Source organism: Dendroctonus ponderosae, unplaced genomic scaffold (assembly GCF_020466585.1).
Source record: "Dendroctonus ponderosae isolate FM_Combo_2020 unplaced genomic scaffold, Dpon_F_20191213v2 Dpon_F_20191213_2, whole genome shotgun sequence".
In the NCBI taxonomy this organism is placed as follows: Eukaryota; Metazoa; Arthropoda; class Insecta; order Coleoptera; family Curculionidae; genus Dendroctonus; species Dendroctonus ponderosae.
The window spans coordinates 7,440,982-7,460,385 of record NW_026018165.1 but is presented as its reverse complement, the minus strand read 5'-3'; the positions used below and the strand labels follow the sequence as shown (position 1 = coordinate 7,460,385).

The following is a 19,404-nucleotide window of genomic DNA, read 5'->3' as shown; positions in this document are numbered from 1 at the left end:
CCATTAAACGAATAGGTATCAAATTTTTTATTAGAAGTGTCTTCAAAACCGACAATTCAATTAGAAGCAACATTTCAAAAACAAAACATCATGACAACATACATACATACAAAATTTGTTTGCAAACATTTATATTGGAGAATTCTTACGACCATTAAATAAAATAATTAAAGAACCCCAATCCTTGATAAAAAATGGTAATAGAAAACGTGAGAAAATTCTGTCATTTTCAAGATTCTTTCTAGTAAATTTTCGAGGCAAAATAGCTAAGAAAAAAGTTTTTTGCCAATTAATTAATACTAACTGTACAAAAATGGTATTGTTTATTGTCAAGGTGAGCCATGAAAAACTGCATTTTAGTTTTATTCAAACACATTGCAGTTAGCTAACTTAGAAAATCTAGACATTAGATGTGGAACTTCGGTTCGGAAAGGTCTATGTTTATAAGACTTTGCCGTTGTGATTTATTTATAAAACAAGGTGTTTGGTAAATGTTGGCGTAATTTGATGGCTATATAGCTTAAGAGCGTATTTCCTGGTCAATTTTTGATCGACTATACCTTGCGCACTTTTCGTCAAAACTCAATTGATAGAGAATTAAGAACAACTAATTTGCAGGAAAATTTTCAAGCTGAATAGTGACAGATCTTGAAACCTTGAAGATATAATCGGATAAGAAAATTCAGTTAACAGATTCGAAAGTTGATCCAAAAATGTACAGAATGCTCTAAGCGTTTTTGCAAGCTTAGAGCATGGATGGGCATCTAGGAAAGGCAATTATGAAACTCGTAAATTAATTTAGTACTTATACAGAAGTGTTTTTTTACACATTCAGGAATAAACATCACAGTGTTTTTTTAGAACAGAAGAAATCTATTAAGAAACTGAGAAAAGTACATAATTATTTATAATTAAACATTTTTTCATGTTACGCATTCAACCCTATGCAATTCGATTATTCGCGATCAGTTTTTCAGACATCAAAACCTGCATCGTTTCCAGAACTGGAAAAATCCTCACTTGTCATAGAGTAAAGCTACCTAGCGAATATCACTGTATTTGGTTTTAACGGCAGGCGAATTGTCTTTGACACACAGCTTATTGATATTTCAGCCCCAACTGAAAACGACATCCGACATTGGAGCCGGGAAAGTGGAAAGATACGGCAAATCAATTTAAGTGTTTTAAATGAAATCGCTCAAATAAGGTGATTTTCGTAGTTTAAGTATTTAAATTAGGAGACGAATGCGTTATAATGGGCTGTTATAATTGGTCTCCTTTGGAGCCAATTCAACGAACTAAAAGCTAAAATTAGCGGGAATTTTTAAAACACTGTATTATAGAAGGTAATTGCTCTATTTGCCTTTTATGGCGATTTATAAACCTGTACCCTGCTTCGAAAAAATCTAATCATATAAAAGACTCTTGTTGATGGCTTTTTTCGCATTATTTCCTTTACGAACTTAATTTTACATAGCATGTGCAAGTACTAGACATTACAGACGAGCAGTTGAAAGTAAACATCCTTGATTTTATTATTTTTTACCTGTTATTACAAATCGATAATAAGTCTTTACTTGACAAAATGCTCATTTCATGATGTAAATTTTAATGATTTAAATATTTATTAATGAGGATGTGAGAATATTTAGAAGCTCAGTTTCTAATTTGAATGGGTAGTCAAGTTAACATGAAAGTTGCAGTTAGCAACGTCGATTATACACATAAAACCCTTGAAGTTAACTCAAAACACACTTAAACGATGCAGACATAAATAACTATAACGGATATGCAATTCTGCTCCACAAATTCTACCTCACTTCCAAACTTTTTGTATTTTTTTACTTTTCGTATTCATTTGATACATATACACGGTGTTTCAAATTGAGATAATTTTTTTAAGGGGTTGCTTGGGCTTACTTTGGCACTTTCAACTTTTAGCAAATTATTAGTATAGCAGTAAAGCATAATTAAATATTACAACAATAACATTGTCATACTCGCTTAAGCTTAGACATTTCTATTTACAATATTTACGATTCTGTACATTTTAAATGGAAAATCGCTATGGTAATGATACGTCTAAGTAGGTGTTTGCTGACAAACAAGTATGCATTACATCGGATTGATTTTTTGCTGTTATACTAAAAACACTAATAATTAACTATGATGACTGTGTTAAGATGGATAAAACCAAGTACTAACACATGGAAATGGAAAAACCACCTAAATGTTTCATGCAGATTCTTCTTTATTTTCAATAAACTGCTTATCAAGCTTATGATGTCAATTGCTTGAAGAAGAGTTTGACAACAGTTGATATTTACCTTTTCAAAAACTACAATCTCCAGAAAACTTTTCTGTAGCATCAACCAAAGAATATCAAACTTCTTTTTGGGTATTTCGCCTCAAAAATGTTTGTCTTTAAAAAAGACAGAACTTTCTCACGTCTTTTATTACAGATTGATAAATAGTGCTCCCATTTTGCAATAAGAACGAATTATTTATCAAAAAGTAATCAAGAACTATCACCTAGAGGGTATCCTGCGACATATTTTTTTTAATATATTTTATATATTTTTTTTTGGTAAAAGAAGTTTGTAAAAAAATGAATCCGCCTCAACAATATAGAACTTATCTACAAAGAATATCAGTTTCATAAAAAAACTTTATATGAAAGGCATCAAACACATTATACAGGGAGCCTAGGGGAGCCCACGGGACATGAGCAAAATGGCACTCAGACATTCTTTGGGTCAAATAAAGACCATAACTTTTATTAAGACAAAATGTCCGGATTCTCTGCTTTTGACGGTCAAACTCTTTCAATAAAATAAGTTTTATGAAATATCGGAGACTCGTGTTTTGATGAAGTAACCGAGTTGAATCGGTTTGGCCAAGTGAGGAATTATTTAGTATCTTGCTACAAAAACTACCAGAACTTTTTATTTGGTAGCTGAAATTAACTGATTTTTTAGTTGATGCACTAGTCCTTGTTCAACACTTTCGGCCTTTTTGTAAAATCTTATAGTATTTATGGGTTTTCGGCTAAAAAAGATATCTGTTTCTCCACTATTTAACAATTTCAGGCATTAACTGCAACATAAAAAATTTTGGTGCAAAAACTATGAATGCTACAAGATTTTACAAAAAGGACAAGAATATCACAAGAGGGTCAGTGTATCAACTGAAAAATAATCAGTTGATTCCAGGTCCCAAATGAAAAGTTCTGGTAGTTTTTGTGCCAAGACACTCAAGAATTTCTCTCTTACCCAAAGAGGATGAACTCGGTTGCTTCTTCAAAACAAGAGTCTTAGATAGGAGCAAAATCCCCGATATTTTAAAAAATACATATTTTTTAATAACTTTGATTATCAATAGCAGAGAAGCCACACCTTTTTCTTAGTAAAAGTTAGGCCGAATCGTTTTCTTTTGATCAAAAAAATATTGCAGTGCCCTTTTGAGCATGTGCTTAGAGGCACCCTGTATATCTCAGTTCTTATATAATCAAATTTTGTTTTGATTATTTTTTGCACCTTCTAAGCCAACACTGCTGATGTAAAAGAACTTCACAAATGAAACAGAGCAATGCAATTGAACGTGGAAACAATCAAAAAGTTAAGAAATACTATTGTTTATAAAATATAATTTACATGGCTGGATGATGATACTTGGAAACAAGAATTTCCAAGAAATTTCACACAGTCCAATTTAATAAATACTTAAGAGAAAACGCAAAACTCTAACAATATAGGTAACTTTAATAAGAAAATACTACACTACTAAAACTCCAATAAGGGCCCTAACAGTGCACAAAACAAAACAGATTTTTATATTTTTCTTTGCTGATTACTCCCTTCTTATTTCCTAGAAAAGCAACGTTACGTTCGTTCCTTTAAAATTTACTAACGGCTGTCTTGATTGTTTGAAAGTGTCGTTTTTCACACTAGTGATTTGTTGAAGGCGTGTGTCTGACTGTCTTCCACGTGATGTGCAACTCCTTTGATGTATTGCCATTGAGACAGTCTTCTTTGGCATGTGTTTAATTGGCAATTAGCTTGTTTGCGATGATGTCCTCGTTTGAAGCAGTAAGTTGTGGCAACGACGAGGACGCAATAATTCAGATATTGTTTGCTCCATTTGCCTTTTGTGTCCAAAGAACGTGCCATCCCACTTTCCTAACTGTTTAACTGTTGGAAACGATGCGAAATTTTCATGTAATTTTATGTCTTATTAGAGTTTTATGCGTCAAAGTTTCACGGGATAATCTAAAAAGTTACCCTGGAACATTACCGAACTAAAGGACGTTTCTTACTGAATCAAACTTAGTTTGAATTAACTTAGTGCATTTCGCTGAACCTTTCATATGTTAATTTTAATTTATGGCTAGTGGACCTTTCTTATTTTTTATCGGAAACAAATATATTTTGAGAACGATATTTTGAAGTCTCTATGAAAAGTTTTCTGATGACTATAAGGAGAGCCAGGAAGGACCTAGTTTGAAGCTAGATACTACTTATATTAATTTTTTATTTTGAGGTGTCGATTTTTTAGTTAATGATTGCAAACATTTCACGAGCCGAATGGAGATCTAAGTGGTTGACATTTGTTTGTGAACTGAATTGAACACTTTGTAATTTGAAGGGTTATAAACAAAGAATGTCTTGTCAACTTTCTAAACTGTTTTAATAATAATAACTTTTTACTAATAACTATTTAATATTTTAAACATCAGTTACTGATAATCCAGAAATACCTAAGCGATAATGCGTGTAAATCGTTTTGTAAAAAACACTTTTGACTAATGGCGTTGAAATCTATTGAAATCTATTGTTTCAAATAAGAGATAAAGTTGACACAAATCTTATTTAATTTCAAACCTACCTGTTTGTGGTTGCAAGTTGTAAAAGCTTTTCTTACCAGCAGGACATTTATCTGCCATAAATTATACAGCGTGAGTAACCATTAATCCATTAATGCAACATTTTGTTCAATATTAGTTAGATGATGTTAGCACTTTATCGCGGTGCATTTCCAAAGCCAGTTTTCTTTTGAATAACTGACTGAAGATTTAGTTTGTCAGAAGGAACGAACGAAATAAATCGCCCATGTTTACGTGTCTCCTCCATGGTGATCATAGCTCTAATACGAGCTCTAACAGCTCTCTCGCACATCTATCGACCATCGAAATATGGGCATGGATATAAAAATTTCAGACTCTAGTGTTAATAATTTTAACTCAAGAGACATTTGTTCCAATACTGGAATGATTGAGAATGGGGCGCCAGCTGGTGGAAAGCTGCCAAGAAATATTTTCAAAACCCACATTTTTTGCAATATTCGAGAACTAACTGAAATTTATGGTTTTTTCTTTATTCATTTTATTTTGACTTTATTCATACTTTATTCAATCACTTTCATGTAAGTTTCTGTTATACTAATAATGTTATACTTTTTCTCCTTTCCTTCCAGGTGGCAGGATGCGGCTACTGGTAAGTTTTGCATAATTTTAATCCTGGTAGCCATGTAAATCATCTTGTTGACATTTATTTTATCAATTTATCAGTAATAAAATAATAAATAATAATAATAAATCAGTAGGAACAGACAGCGTTACAAAAACACTGTTTTTGGGCCAATGTTCGATTATATTTTGTAAACTTCTGCATGTTATATTTATGTTTTCCATATCGCAAACGAGTGATTTAATTCCTATTACTGTGCCTCAGAAACGTGAGAAACATTATTTTGCATCGATTTCATGTATAATATACGAAAGCGAGTACATAGCTAGACTGTCCAATTATCGCTACATTTAAGATTCACCAGACATCTCGATGATTTGCTTGTTAACTTAATAATTGACCATCAATAACTTATTGAATAAGTGAAAACGGGACAATTTTTTTTGCGAAAAAATCCCAAATATTTGTTATTGCATATTTATGTGCAGGAAATTGACGGTCTAAGTTTTTTTCAAGCAAAGCATCCATCAATGTATTTGTTTACTAGCTGTGTTTTTTGTGTTGCGGTTTATACAGTTCAACTATGTTTTTTCATAGCTCCGGTTTCTGATCATTTTATCGCTTCGCATATCTTTTTTACCTTTTATTACGTCGCAATTTTTTAAAGCAAACAGCGTTTCATTTACTGTTTGATCTTTGCGACGCAACCAACTAGCGTAATCAGCCTTATTTCTTTTCTCGGGTTTAATCATCTTCTTAGATTTTTAATGCCGTTAATCAAAATCAATCAAATTAATTCAAAATCAATCTAACTGAACTGTTCGAAAGTTGTTATCAGTTTAATCTGAATAATTTTACAGAATTTTAGAAATATTTAAGAGTTTGCTTAGAACTAATGGAAATATTCATATCCTATTAGATCACCATCAATTCTTCAATAATTTCTTTTACTTCAGACCGTAATTTAAAATGACATGGTCGTTCACACGGGAATATACAATATGACCCCTTTTATAAACTATTTTATAAGGCTGAAACTGAAATACCAGGAAAGTTTAAAAATGTCTTAAATCAATAAAAATAATTTAACATTAAAGAAAAATAGTCGGATATTAAAATCATTTGATTAGATTATAATTGAATGTAGAAGCAGCGGCCCACATACCGTTTGAGTGCATTTTCAGCTCGTTGCAAACCGTACACATACGTAAACAAACAATATTTTCGGTGTTTTTCAAATTGCTATTTGCACAAAACTACCAGTATCCTTTGCCCTCTTGTCTTCTCCCAACCTCCTTAACCTTTTTGCCCTAAATTCTTCTGCCTGTCAGCATTTAATGCGGTTAGTTTAGCACGTTTGCTGAAATTAAATATTTAAATTCGTACAAAGACTTGTATATTCAGTATTATACACAAATTAATTCAAATGGGGCAAAGAATTAAAAGTCCTGCTTTGTTGTACCCACGCTCATTAAATTAGCATTCTGAAAGCGTTGGTCATAATATTGTGTAGTTTTGTATGCACTTTTGGTTCAAAGTCGGTAACAGTTAATCTATATAACTGTGTTTACAAATATCTCAGCTTTTTTAGAAGCGTTTTCTTCTGTTATATTTCTTCCACGTTTCAAATTTAACTGTCAAGGTTTTCATCCAAAAATGGGCTTTTATTTAAATATGATTTGCTGGAAACCTCCCGCAGTTCATAAGCTTTGATAAATTAAACAATTGCACACAACAAAAACAAATAAATACATATTTCTTATTTCACACGTAACAACCTATTTGATAGATTCAGTAATTGTATATTGGATGGAAATATTCCATTCGAAATATTTAATCAATAGGAAAATTAAATTTCCATTTATTTAAATAAACTCCCTTTGATTTTCATTTTACGAGCAAACATTACAATTTAATGCAAAAAAAATATGCATGTAAATAGATTTTAGATATCGACTGAAACAAGCAAAGGATGAATTATGTTTGTAATTTTATAAATTTTTGGAGATGTAGGTGCGATGAAGTGGAATATTCTAAATTAATAATTTAAGGATATTTGAAAACTGAGTGATGTGAAATTAGGTTTTAATCAGCAGTTTCAAGAAATGTCTAAGGAAATGATAATTGATATATTAGCTTACCTTATTGTCAAGCATTGTCTGTCGTCCGTCTGCAAAGTTTTGCCCCGAACTTTTCTTTGATCAAAATATCGATCAAGGATGAAATCCATTGAATACACAAACACAGATTTTTCAATATTATTTCTACAGCCGCTCAAGTTCGACGAGGAAGAATCTTTTCTAGCATCGAAAAAGTGCAAGTCTCCACGAAATCAACAGCAAACTTGCCTGCAGTGAGTTAATCACATTTATAACAGGATATTTGATCTCAAAACTGGATAATGGAGGAAACAAACACCTAATAACTTGCCAACTGACGTAGAATCTTATATTTCATTGGGCGGCCTTATCTAATAAATAAAGTTCCAGACAAGCTTGAAACTTTAACTGTGTCTATAAAATTTTTCATTTTAAAGCATTGATATTGATATAAAATTGAACCTTTTATACTAACAGAAAGTGTCATTTATTCAACCCTTCCTGTGAAAATTTCGTGTTTAGTTTAACATGCCTACACAGTAAAATGGGCAACGTTTCGTTACTACATCCGTTCCATAATCAGACATGACTATAATAATAAAAACAAAGTCAGGTAATGGTGATGGAAATGGCAGGTAATTTGCCTAATAATATAATACTTTTATTAATAAAATGTTCAGTGCCTTGTAGAACAAATGATTTACCTTACTAAACACCACATTTTTACAAACAGTTTTAATCAAACTTCACAGACATTTTTTTGTTAAAGAGAACACACACGGTTCACATTACATTACAAGTACCTATAATTTTAAGCTCTAATGTGGTGGTCGATGAGATATTTTCAATTCCCTCATGGTGACCAAAAATTAATATTTTTTAGTAAGCCTATTATTTACTATTGAGAAAAATAATTAATAAATAAATATATATTAATATAAATAAATAAGTTTATATTGCGTTTTGATATACTAGTCGTTTTCTAAATAAGAAGACATTTTTATTATCAATGCACAATGAAAAAAGAACATGAGGAAATTTGCGTTTATCAAAACCACAAAACTTTCAGGCAAAATACCTATATGTATGTATACAACAATTATTATTATTTAATAAACTCGTAAATTTCAGCTGTTAAGTTAGATATTGGCTTAGATTGGATATATTTGTGTAATAGCAATATATGCAACGCATTAGCGTTTTGTTCTTGCTTCTATAACCTGTATAATCTCATCATTAGTGCTGCAACCTATGTGATAAATTTTGAATGTGTTTTCAACTATGCCTAAAAGGATTGAAAATTCGAATGTGCTGTGTTCATCTGTTCACCATCTGTTCATCTAATTGAAATTTTAAATGTCCACGTCCAAACCGAACGGTTTATATCACTTTTCCTATTTTAAGGCTGTAAAAGAATATTAGTGGATGGAATAATTTTGCTTATAATATTTTAAAATTTACAAATCAGAAAAACGACAATTATTCTCACTTTTCAGCTGTCTCAAATGTTTATATTTTGCGTTTGACAAAATAAAGCAAGAGTTTCGTGCGACCCATTGAAAAAATTTCAATAGCGTATTTCTGGAATAATTATTTTCCCGCTTTCGATATCAAACGTTTTAAGAAATTAATAATAAACTCAATAATTAGCTGTAATATTTTCTTGGCATTATTACAGAAAGCCATTTTGGACCCATTTCATATTTTAATTTTAAGATTACAGAATAAAATATAATAAATTGATGTTTTCTCTACTCAACACTATTAACACATAGATTCAGGTCCTATTAAACATAGATGATTCTTTCTTTAACTTTAGTAGCTTGATTTTATACGACCGGAATGTCAAGGAAAATCGCTTCGAAAAATGCAGGCAGTAAAAACTATTCAATTATGTTTATTTGTTTGTTCAGTAAGTTCTATATAGTACAAGTAGTCACCTTCTTCCTATCGATAATTAAATTTTAACATAAAATATCAGGTTAATTATACAGAGTAAATTTAATCAATTGGGCTTTCATACATGTAATATTTAAACATAGTTTTACAAGTACGACTATGCATGCTTTTATAGTGTAATTATTGAAAGTAATATTAGTTAAAGTAATTCAAATTAATATATTTTTATGACAAAAATACACTAAACAAAAACTTAAAAAATATATTTGTTTAAACTGGATTTGCCAGGTAGTGGTAAATAAGATTTACTTCACTAATCAATTTGCATTTTTATTAGAAATTAAAAAAAAATCGTTTCCAGTTTGAATTGCTGTTCGATAATTATGCATTTATTCCGCGGACGTGCATCGAAATCGATAATCACTTTGATATAATTTAAACCCCAATCTGCATAACTAAAATTGCACAATGATTATTTAAACATAACAAAACCGTTTCAATTGTTATAGCTCTTATCATAACTAATTTGCACCGTACTTCCGTTCATAGAATAGTAAAACTGTGTATTTTGGATTATGAAATTATTGTAGGCGCTGCACTAATATTTGTGACCTGTAGAATTTGTTCTTATAAGTTTTGATTATAAATACTTGAAACTCAGCAGTAATATATTTAAAAACGACGGTTTACCATAGACGGAATAAATTAGAGAGACTCATTTATTCGCTACATGTGATGAACAATACAAAAACATTCATAAAACTGATCCCTGTAAAATTATTTTCAAGTTATCACTATCAGTTTTTAACAAGATATTTTTCAAGCAATTATTAGAAATTAATATGTCAGTGTAAATACTGAACATCTTATCGTTATCGCAATATTTGATATAAATTCTAATATATTCAAATGAGGCTTAACCGAAAATAAGTTATGCAGTATTTTTCAAAAGCTCGTCTTTGATGTTTATGATAATGCGGCTATGCGTAGTGAATGAAAAGACTGAAGTGTAATTCATACAATATTAATTTGTTTTATTACATTAAATTTATAATTTATTTGCCAAGAGTCGCCAAAATTATCAAGACTGCCATTTTACCTCTCGTAAAGTACGCAAAGTAGGGTATTGGATCATTACCACTTAATCATCTTTCATTCGCCCAAAGAATTAAATTGAATGTTAAATTATTTTTATCTTAAAACAGCAGACATGGAAATGCTAATTTCAAAACCTATCGGAACACCTGTATATATAAAAATAATTGGATGTTATATGTAAGTAGTATAAAAGGTTGATATAATATAGGGCGACTCAAAAGGAAACCTGAAACCTTAATGTGGTGTGTGTGGACTATATAAATTAACATGTCTATAAGAATGTGATTCTTTGAAAATGTGTATATCTATATTTATTGGAAATTTTATACTAAAAAACTATATGATGCAAAAAAGTCATAAAATAAAAATCCTGCATATTGGTATAATTTAAACAAACCTGAATAGGCACTTCGCTATTCAGGAATTCGGCAAATAAGGAATGGACGCAACTTTATGTGTTAGCAAAAAAAGGGTCACAACATTTTCCTTTAATTAACTTAAATAGGCCCAAATAATGACATTAAAGAACAAACAAGCGATATTTAGAATATCTGGTCTCCAATGTACTCCACAAAATGTACGCATAATTTATTTTGGAATTAATTTTTGATACAAATATTGGTAGATTGGAATAAGTACTTGTTTTGTTCATCAATATTTGTCAAAATATTTTAAATTATAATAAAATCAAATTCTCTCCTTAAATGCTTTTTCGAATTGAGACCGATCACAATGTCAAATTATAGCCATTAAATCTTTTGCACTACATATATTAGAGTATTCGTATGAAAGTTAAATATAGAACTATTGCTAAAACATACATTTGAATACATGTATATTGAGGTTTTAATAGTTTAAGTAAACGTACTTATATCTATTGTCATTAAGATTAAATAATAGCAGGTGTCTATACTTTGATTCTGAATTGCTTTCTATTAAGAATCGTTCGTTTAACTTGAAAAATCATTAATGGAAAGTGTCTTCGGATAGTCCATCATTAAATCAATAATACATTTAAGTACAGTAACATTTAAAATTTGCTCAGGAACAAGTTTACAGTTTTGTATTGAATTAATGAGGTAATGGTAATCTATAAAGTGCGCACCCCACTTTCCCCCAAACCCCAAGTTCTCCTAATTCTTCTCTTTATTGAAATGCGTGCATGAAAATTACCCAAGAACGAGAAGAATTTTTGTTTTTCATTGACTGCATTTATTTTGCAACAGTTTGTTTTTTCTATTACTTTCGGTCATTCATTCACCTATGGAAAGGAGAACACGCTCTTATCATATCATCAACTTGCAGACATTTTTGGAATCAAATAAATACTAATTAAATAAATACGCTCAACACACTTTCCGCAGATAACAAAAATGAATAGAAAACTATTGGCAAGTAAAATCTTCCCTCTTTCATTATAAGACGAAATAAAGATGAAACAAATTAATACACATTTCTAAAAAAAAATACTTTTAAAGTAATTAATAGAAGGATAGTAAGGAACTTATTTTGCATATATCTAAAATCAAGGCAGGTCAAGTATTTCATGTAGCATAATTATATTAAATCTTGATTCCCTAATAGATTGCCCGTTGTATTTGTGAAATACTTGTTATACTAGCACGAATAAAAATCTATATCATGTTTTTTTAAATACTTAAATAATAACAGAAGTAATGTTACGACATATTACTTGAAAGAAAAATGCAATTTAGAAGCAGGTGACTGCGTTGAAGTAGCAGCGCCAGTAAAGTCTTGGTTTGTTTTGTCCATTTGATAAAGATGGCTGATGTCCTCTGCGTTGAAGGTCCATCTGAAAAACAATATTCATAAAATTAATTCTCACTTCTTATTAAGAAATAAGCTGCAATTAAGCGTTTTGTTTTTACTTGGTCAGGCAGTTAACTGCTTACTCAATGGTGAATGATAATTAATAGAGCTTCCTCCGACATCTATATGAGGGAAGTGAAAAATAAGACACAAAAGGCCCGAATTATTAGAAATCGCGTCACTAGAATTTTCTCCACGGTTTTTTGACCTTACTTAACTTATGAAACAGAATCATAATGGTTTTGCAATGGTTTGAATAATGCAGTTGCATCCACAGTATATAGTATTTTTGACGCAAAATGACGCTGAATTAAGAATTTATTTTTTTTAAGTTGCCGCCTTTCGATCTAGTCTATATGTGTTCGTGTGTTTTAAGGGTTTATTACAAGTTTGCACTACACAAACAATTTACCGAAAATGTCCCAGATATTTTAATCATTTATACTTATTATTAATAAGAATACTTCGAGATTTGACCTCTTGGGTCGAGTTTTGGTTAATATAAAAGTAACAATTTTTTAAATTTCAAACTAGATTTCTAAGTGTAATAGTTATTGCAGGTTGAGTTGATTATACTTGATTGCGTAAAATATTTCTTTTCAGAAGTTAAATAAAACTTAGATATAAATAAGCTTTAGAAGAGAAGAGTTTTTCGGACTTTTTGGTCGCCCTGGAAAAGAAAGTCAAAATAAAATATCGAAAAGTTCACCAGTTTCAGAACTTAAATACTACTGATTAGTGCAGAGTATGATTTTGTAATATCACACGCTACTTTACATTCCATGTTTAGTTTCTGCGGTTTTTTTTCTAAATTTTTTGAATAAATCGTTAATTTTCCAAAACCATCATTATGTATTGCGATTATTGCGGCACTTAAATAAATGAATATTTTGATAAAATAACTGATGGCAATTTCTTAAAAGAATGTTTGCGCTAATTTATTTATTTGTTGATAAAACTACAACGCTACTGTATTTAAGGAGAACTGCTTCCCATTTTATTATTGCTATTAAGTTAATAAATTTAAAATTGGCTTTTAATCTGTTAATTTTAGGGCTTGCTCAGACACTTTCTATGATACCTGGATACACGGCATTCAAAAAGACATTGCTGAAATTATATCCAGGCCTACAGTGTTTACATTTGTAAAATACTACAGCGCTCTATTACAAGCCGTATTGTTTGATAAACACGTAACACAATAATTTATTTTGTCATTTTCCCTAGAACTATCCGGTTATCTTGGAAACGTCGCTCTCATTAAACGGGATTTCAGAATTGAGGGACTTTCGAACATTTACCACATAGAAAATGTGTCATCCTTGAATCCAGCAAACCACATGTTGATATTTGTATAAAATGTTTCGGTTTTGATCGTAGTATTTATGTAAATTGAATTTTCTTTGAGAAAAAATGTTTCTAAGTTGATGTGCATTACGTGGTTGAGACTGTTTGGAAAGTATTAGTATAATTTTAGACCTGTTATGGTGTTATCCTTTTTATTTTCACGACCGAATTTTTCAAATTGTTTATCTGTATTAACAACGTAATATTTTTAAATCCCAGCTATGGGCTATATAAACTTATTTGAAATTATACAACGAATTAGTTTTTATTTGAATATATTCTCCCATCAACACAGTTCATGGCTGTTTATAATAACAATGAGCAATATGAAAGTTTGATTTGCAAGTTAAAAATGTAATCACTAACACAAAAGAATTATGCATTTTATAAAATTACAACTGGAGGCCAATTTAAACCAACTCGTAAAGTTTTGAAATTAACTCCTGTTCTTGACTTCGTTTTCTAACTATGTACATCCATATTTTTAAAACTTCAAAGTGGTTTTGTTAATAGAAATACATTTCGAGGCCGGTGTTGACGTTATAAATAGAACATTTTAACGAGGTTTTTGCGCAAAATACAGCCCGATGAAAGAGGATATGAAAGTTTTCTGCAAGAATTTTCTACCGCACGTTTTTTTCAAACCAATTTTACGTGTTAATTGTCAAATAATTATAATTTTGAATAAATTCGTTTAAAAACTATTATATATTTATATAAAGGGTGTCCGTGACTCGAAGAAAATTATGTACCAATAAATCAAATCAATCTATCATAATAATAAATCAAATATCGGTTTTAAGGTATTCAATTATAAGAAAAATTGATCTTTGCACATTGTACGCTTTGGACTTTGAACAAGTAGATCAAGGTGCAGTAATTGCAGAAAGAACGGTTTCTAGCTTTTGTTGAGATAAGTTAACATTTAATATTCTGCTTAACAAAGTTTAAAATAAACTCAAGCAATAAATGAGGACAGAACATGAAAACTAATGTTAGATTATTAGAAACTCAATGAAAAGTTCACCGAAAATATTAGCAGTCGTATATCATATGCTTGTGATCATATTTCTGTGAGCAATTTTAAAAAGATTTTTTTTTCCAAAATAATGTTACAAACAAAGATTAATGTTATTTTTTGATTTGTTCAATAGGTTGAAGATTGTTTCTCAATTTTTTATTTTTGTTTAGTAATTCCGTTTTTCGAAAAGTGCCCAAGAGACAAATAATACCGTAAATTATTTTGATGATACTGGACTCATTATTTCCTTAGACACGTTCTTGTGTTCAACTTATTATTTATGTTAGTTGTTTCAACTATATGTGAATTTGTCATTCAGTTAAATTTTTTTGACAATCACCAGTTATTTTACAGTTTGCTAACTTTAACACAATTTTTATTTGCTTCGTCTGAAAATAGGCGGGTCTCTTTTTTGAAAAAATTGAGCTTTTTGGACGAAAAATGGAAGTTTTTCTAGCAAAATATGTTTTTCAATCAGCACGTTTCATCTGTTTTGATTTAAATGTCCTTATTTGTCGAATTGTTTCTATTAACCGAAAGAGGAGAATTCTATTTAGTCAAATAATTGTGACTCTTGTGCTTAAATATTATAATAAGCGGCTAATTAAATGACAAACTTACTGTCCTTACGTCGTCCGAGTATAGATTTCCCGAACTGCCAAAAACACTGGAAATTGTTGGATTTTTCTCTCGTTCTTCTTCTTCTAGAGCATCCTTCAATGCCACCATCAATCGATTGACGAGAAGAGCAGTTCGCTTTTTTGGGACTATCATCTATAAAATATAATAATATAAAATATAAATAAAATATAAAAATATTTAATTATGTCTGTATTAATTCATTATTTTTAGTTCAAAATTAATTAAAATATAATTTATTAATACTACAAGAAAATATTAAATATGGCTATGGCTATTTTTGAATTGTTGTAGAATGATACTGATGTTTAAATATCTCAATATTGGGTACATTATATTTTTTTTATACATTTTGTATACTTGTAAAGAATGATGATAATTTTACATATCTCGCATATAAATACTAATTAGAACTGAGTCATAAAACATCGCTACACACAAAAACCTTAATAACTTACGAACCCTTGACAAAATTCTATGATGAAACAAAAAGCGTTTTAAAGATGATTTTATTACGAGTAATAAAAAAAAGAATAGACAATTTGCACAGACGAATTATCAGAGCGAATTTTTACATATTTTATTATCCTACTATTGTTACACAATTAATTTCTTTACTAATTGGAATTTCCTCTTACAGCTTGAGCCTAAGTGTTTCACAGGATACCCTCTAGGTGATAGTTTTTGATTACTTTTGATAAATAATTCGTTCTTATTGCGAAATACGACCACTATTTATCAATCTGTAATAAAAGACGTGAGAAAATTCTGTCTTTTTTTAACATAAACATTTTTGAGGCAAAATACGCAACAAGTAGTTTAAAAAAAAAATGAATCCGCGTCAACAATATAGAACTTATCTAAAAAAAAGAAGCCGAAATTATTTGTTTTGACAGAGATTTTTTATTTTTTCCTGGAATTCACTTTTTGGTTAACACTTAATGTTTGATTGAACAGCTTAATAACGTTTGATACGATCGTTATTGTAAACTTTTACCTCTGTGGCTATTTTTCGGTGGGTCCGCAATGAATTTTCATAAAATTTCTGATTATTAGTTCACGCACTTCCAATTCAGATGTAATATCTCTAGGTACTAAACCATATGTACAGTTCGATGTTTAATATGTCAAAATCATTTAGAGGTTCTAAGGAAGAGCCTCTATGATTGGAATTTTAGTTTTTTGATTTTGTGAAGAGTTAGAACGGTTTATATGTTTAACGCTTTTTCCTGACTCAGTCCTTAAACTAAAAAAGGGTTTTGTAATAATGATTAAAATGAACAAAAAACATGTTTTGGTTATGCCGATTTGGATGAGGTAATTAGATTTGAAGTTAATTATTTGTTAACCCAAACAAGTGCTTTATCGCTGAATTATGCCTTTGTGAGTTCGAAGTAGGAATTTTGCATTTTACTTGATATTTCAAGGAATTAAAATGCTTGGTTTTTAGAGTTGAGTAGTTTACTGTATAACTTCAGATTCGTTTTCGATTTATCCTACAGTAAAACTGAATGTGGAAAGATAATTTTCATGACTATCAAGCCAGAAACTTCAAAAATCTAGTACAAATAATGGCTAAATAAGTGAAAGATCGTTTTTATAAAGTTTCAAAGAAATCAGTAGAACATGGGCAAACTCATTCTTCGCTTGAGTTTGAGAGACATTTATTACTATAAAGACAATAATTTTCATCGGTATTATCCTTGTATGATTTATTATTATATTATTATACATTAAATTATTATATATTGCAGACAGACGTTTATTATTGACCCCCTTTAAAAGTGACCAGTGGCCAGAATAAAATTTAGTGAGAACTGCTAAACGTTCTTATGGGCTTCATACGGTTTCGCTTACATTTTCAGTTGCTAAAGCTTTTTTTATATTTGAAAGTATTTCTATTATGTCCTTTATTCATGACAGTTAATACCGGGTTGTTAACTGTCGTGATAGTCTCATATACAGCTGCCTTCTACTTTAATGTTCCATTAATTAACTTTTCAATTAACTGATATAATTTTTACTGGCAATAAAATCTACTCACCTACTCACGAATTTCGGCAATCTTAATTATCACGGGTTTCTGGATAAACATGGGAACGCTCTTTGTACTGAATTATGCATTATCCATTTTATTGGTACATATCTCTTAAATTAAGGTGTGCTGTATTTTTCCACATAGTAAGGATTAATTCTGCAGGATTCTTGTCTACTTGCATTTATTTTCATTTAGTTTTAAGTAAGTAATCTCTGCATTGCTTGTATACGTCGAGTTTACGGCCAATAAACGTGAGTTTAACTGGAGATATTTGAACAACAGTAGCCAGAGGTGCAATAAATTTTGTTATATTAAGCGACTACTAAAATATTTAATTCTGATGACATAAATTATTAATAATTGCTCTATTTTATTTGAAATAATGGCGCTTTCAGAAAATGTGTGTGTACTGAAAGCAGATTATTTCAGTATAAAGTTGACTATTACTTTGAAGTGTTAAATTTTTGGAGCAATATTTACTCTGCCTTAAAGGTCAAACAGACAGTGTCTATCAGATAAATACATACATCTAGAGTTTTAGTCGATTGCTCTCAACTTCGAATGCAATTGAGTCATTTAACCCAAATGTAGTTCAGAAAACTACTTTTCCAAGCATATTTGAAATAACATGGCTTCAGAATAATTTCACAGAAGTTCCTACTTATCTCCATGCAAGGAAATATATTTGAACATTAATAAATCCCTTTTGTTTTAATTGTACATGTTTCCTAATACATTGCCATTATTCAACAATTAGTGAAACACGTATTCTAAGTATATTCAGTTTTATTTTGGTTACATAGGGGTTCAATAAACTATGTAAAATCAAATTACGAAGGGATTACGACATTGCCTCAAATATACCCTGAAACTGTTAATTGAGTTTTCGTGGAAAAAGCAACCAGTATTAGTTTCATGGTCCAAAGTCCTGTTTCTTTACAAATGGCTTAATTACTTTCTTAACAGCGGCACATCGTTTAAAGCCTTTTCTGAGTCAATCTAGAGCGAGGTTATTTATCCCGTTTCTCAATTTAGTCGGCAATTTTGCTAAACGGTTTTGTGATTAAAGATTTTTAATTCCCTTGTTCCTACAAATGTCAATGATCTTAATTCGTGAGTAAATGGGACGACGTTATTGTTTTCTTTTTAGCGGCACCAACAGAGACCTAAAAATGTTTAACTTATCGTTTGGCATTAGCCGCTGTTACATATCGAGTGCCGTTTTATGTTGGCGTTTTGCCCCCTGGACTGATTTACTTTGTCAGAAGAATACAAAATAAGAAAAAAACGTTTTTAGGGTCACAAGTCGACTTATGATTAAAAGCTCTAATTTTCTTAATCTCGATGTTTCCTAACATGGGCCAGCTTTTAATTCATTGCTTGGACAGTTTGATCAATCGCTTTTCCATGTACTCAGAAAATGGAAGGAATGAAGTCAGTATTGAGAAAAAGAAAATGAATTTCAGTTTATTGATATCTAGAGAAAACTGAAATTGGGGTTTTGTTATAAAATTATAAATTATGACATGAAAGAAATTAGATAAGTTCTATATTGTTGAGGCGGATTCATTTTTTTTACAAACTTCTTTTTGGGTATTTCGCCTCAAAAATTTTTGTTTTTAAAAAATACAGAATTTCACGTCTCACGTCTTTTATTACAGATTGATAAATAGTGCTCCTATTTCGCAATAAGAACGAATTATTTATAAAAAAGTAATCAAGAACTATCACCTAGTACTTACTATTTACACACTAAATTTACCTGAAGAACAACAGGAAGAATTTCGTATAAGATCAAAAATACTTCTAGAAAAACCTTTCAAAATTAAACAAAACATAAGCTTAATAGAGCAAAAAGCATTAATGTCCCCTGTAAAAAAAGATAAAACAATCAAAATTTTGCCTGCTGATAAAGGTAATGCGACCGTCATTATGGATTATAATATATATGATCAAAAAATTAATGAA

At 30.1% G+C, this 19,404-nt stretch overlaps 2 protein-coding genes across 3 annotated transcripts in view; both read right to left on the bottom strand.

The window, feature by feature from the left end:
- LOC109537851 (allatostatin) overlaps positions 1–7,671 on the bottom strand; it is a 35,160-nt gene extending 27,489 nt beyond the window's left edge. The window contains exon 1 of the mRNA XM_019904779.2: positions 7,607–7,671. The gene's annotated coding sequence lies outside the window, so the exon portion shown is untranslated. The remainder of the gene's footprint in view (positions 1–7,606) is intronic.
- A 3,363-nt stretch (positions 7,672–11,034) lies between these two features.
- Positions 11,035–19,404, bottom strand: part of LOC109537861 — a 23,867-nt gene continuing 15,497 nt past the window's right edge. For both annotated transcript variants that reach the window (XM_048663972.1, XM_019904790.2), the window contains exons 3-4: positions 15,381–15,533; positions 11,035–12,374 (exon numbers count right to left, since the gene is read on the bottom strand). In XM_048663972.1, the coding sequence (XP_048519929.1) occupies positions 12,273–12,374; positions 15,381–15,533 (255 nt within the window). In that variant the 3' untranslated portion in view covers positions 11,035–12,272. The remainder of the gene's footprint in view (positions 12,375–15,380; positions 15,534–19,404) is intronic.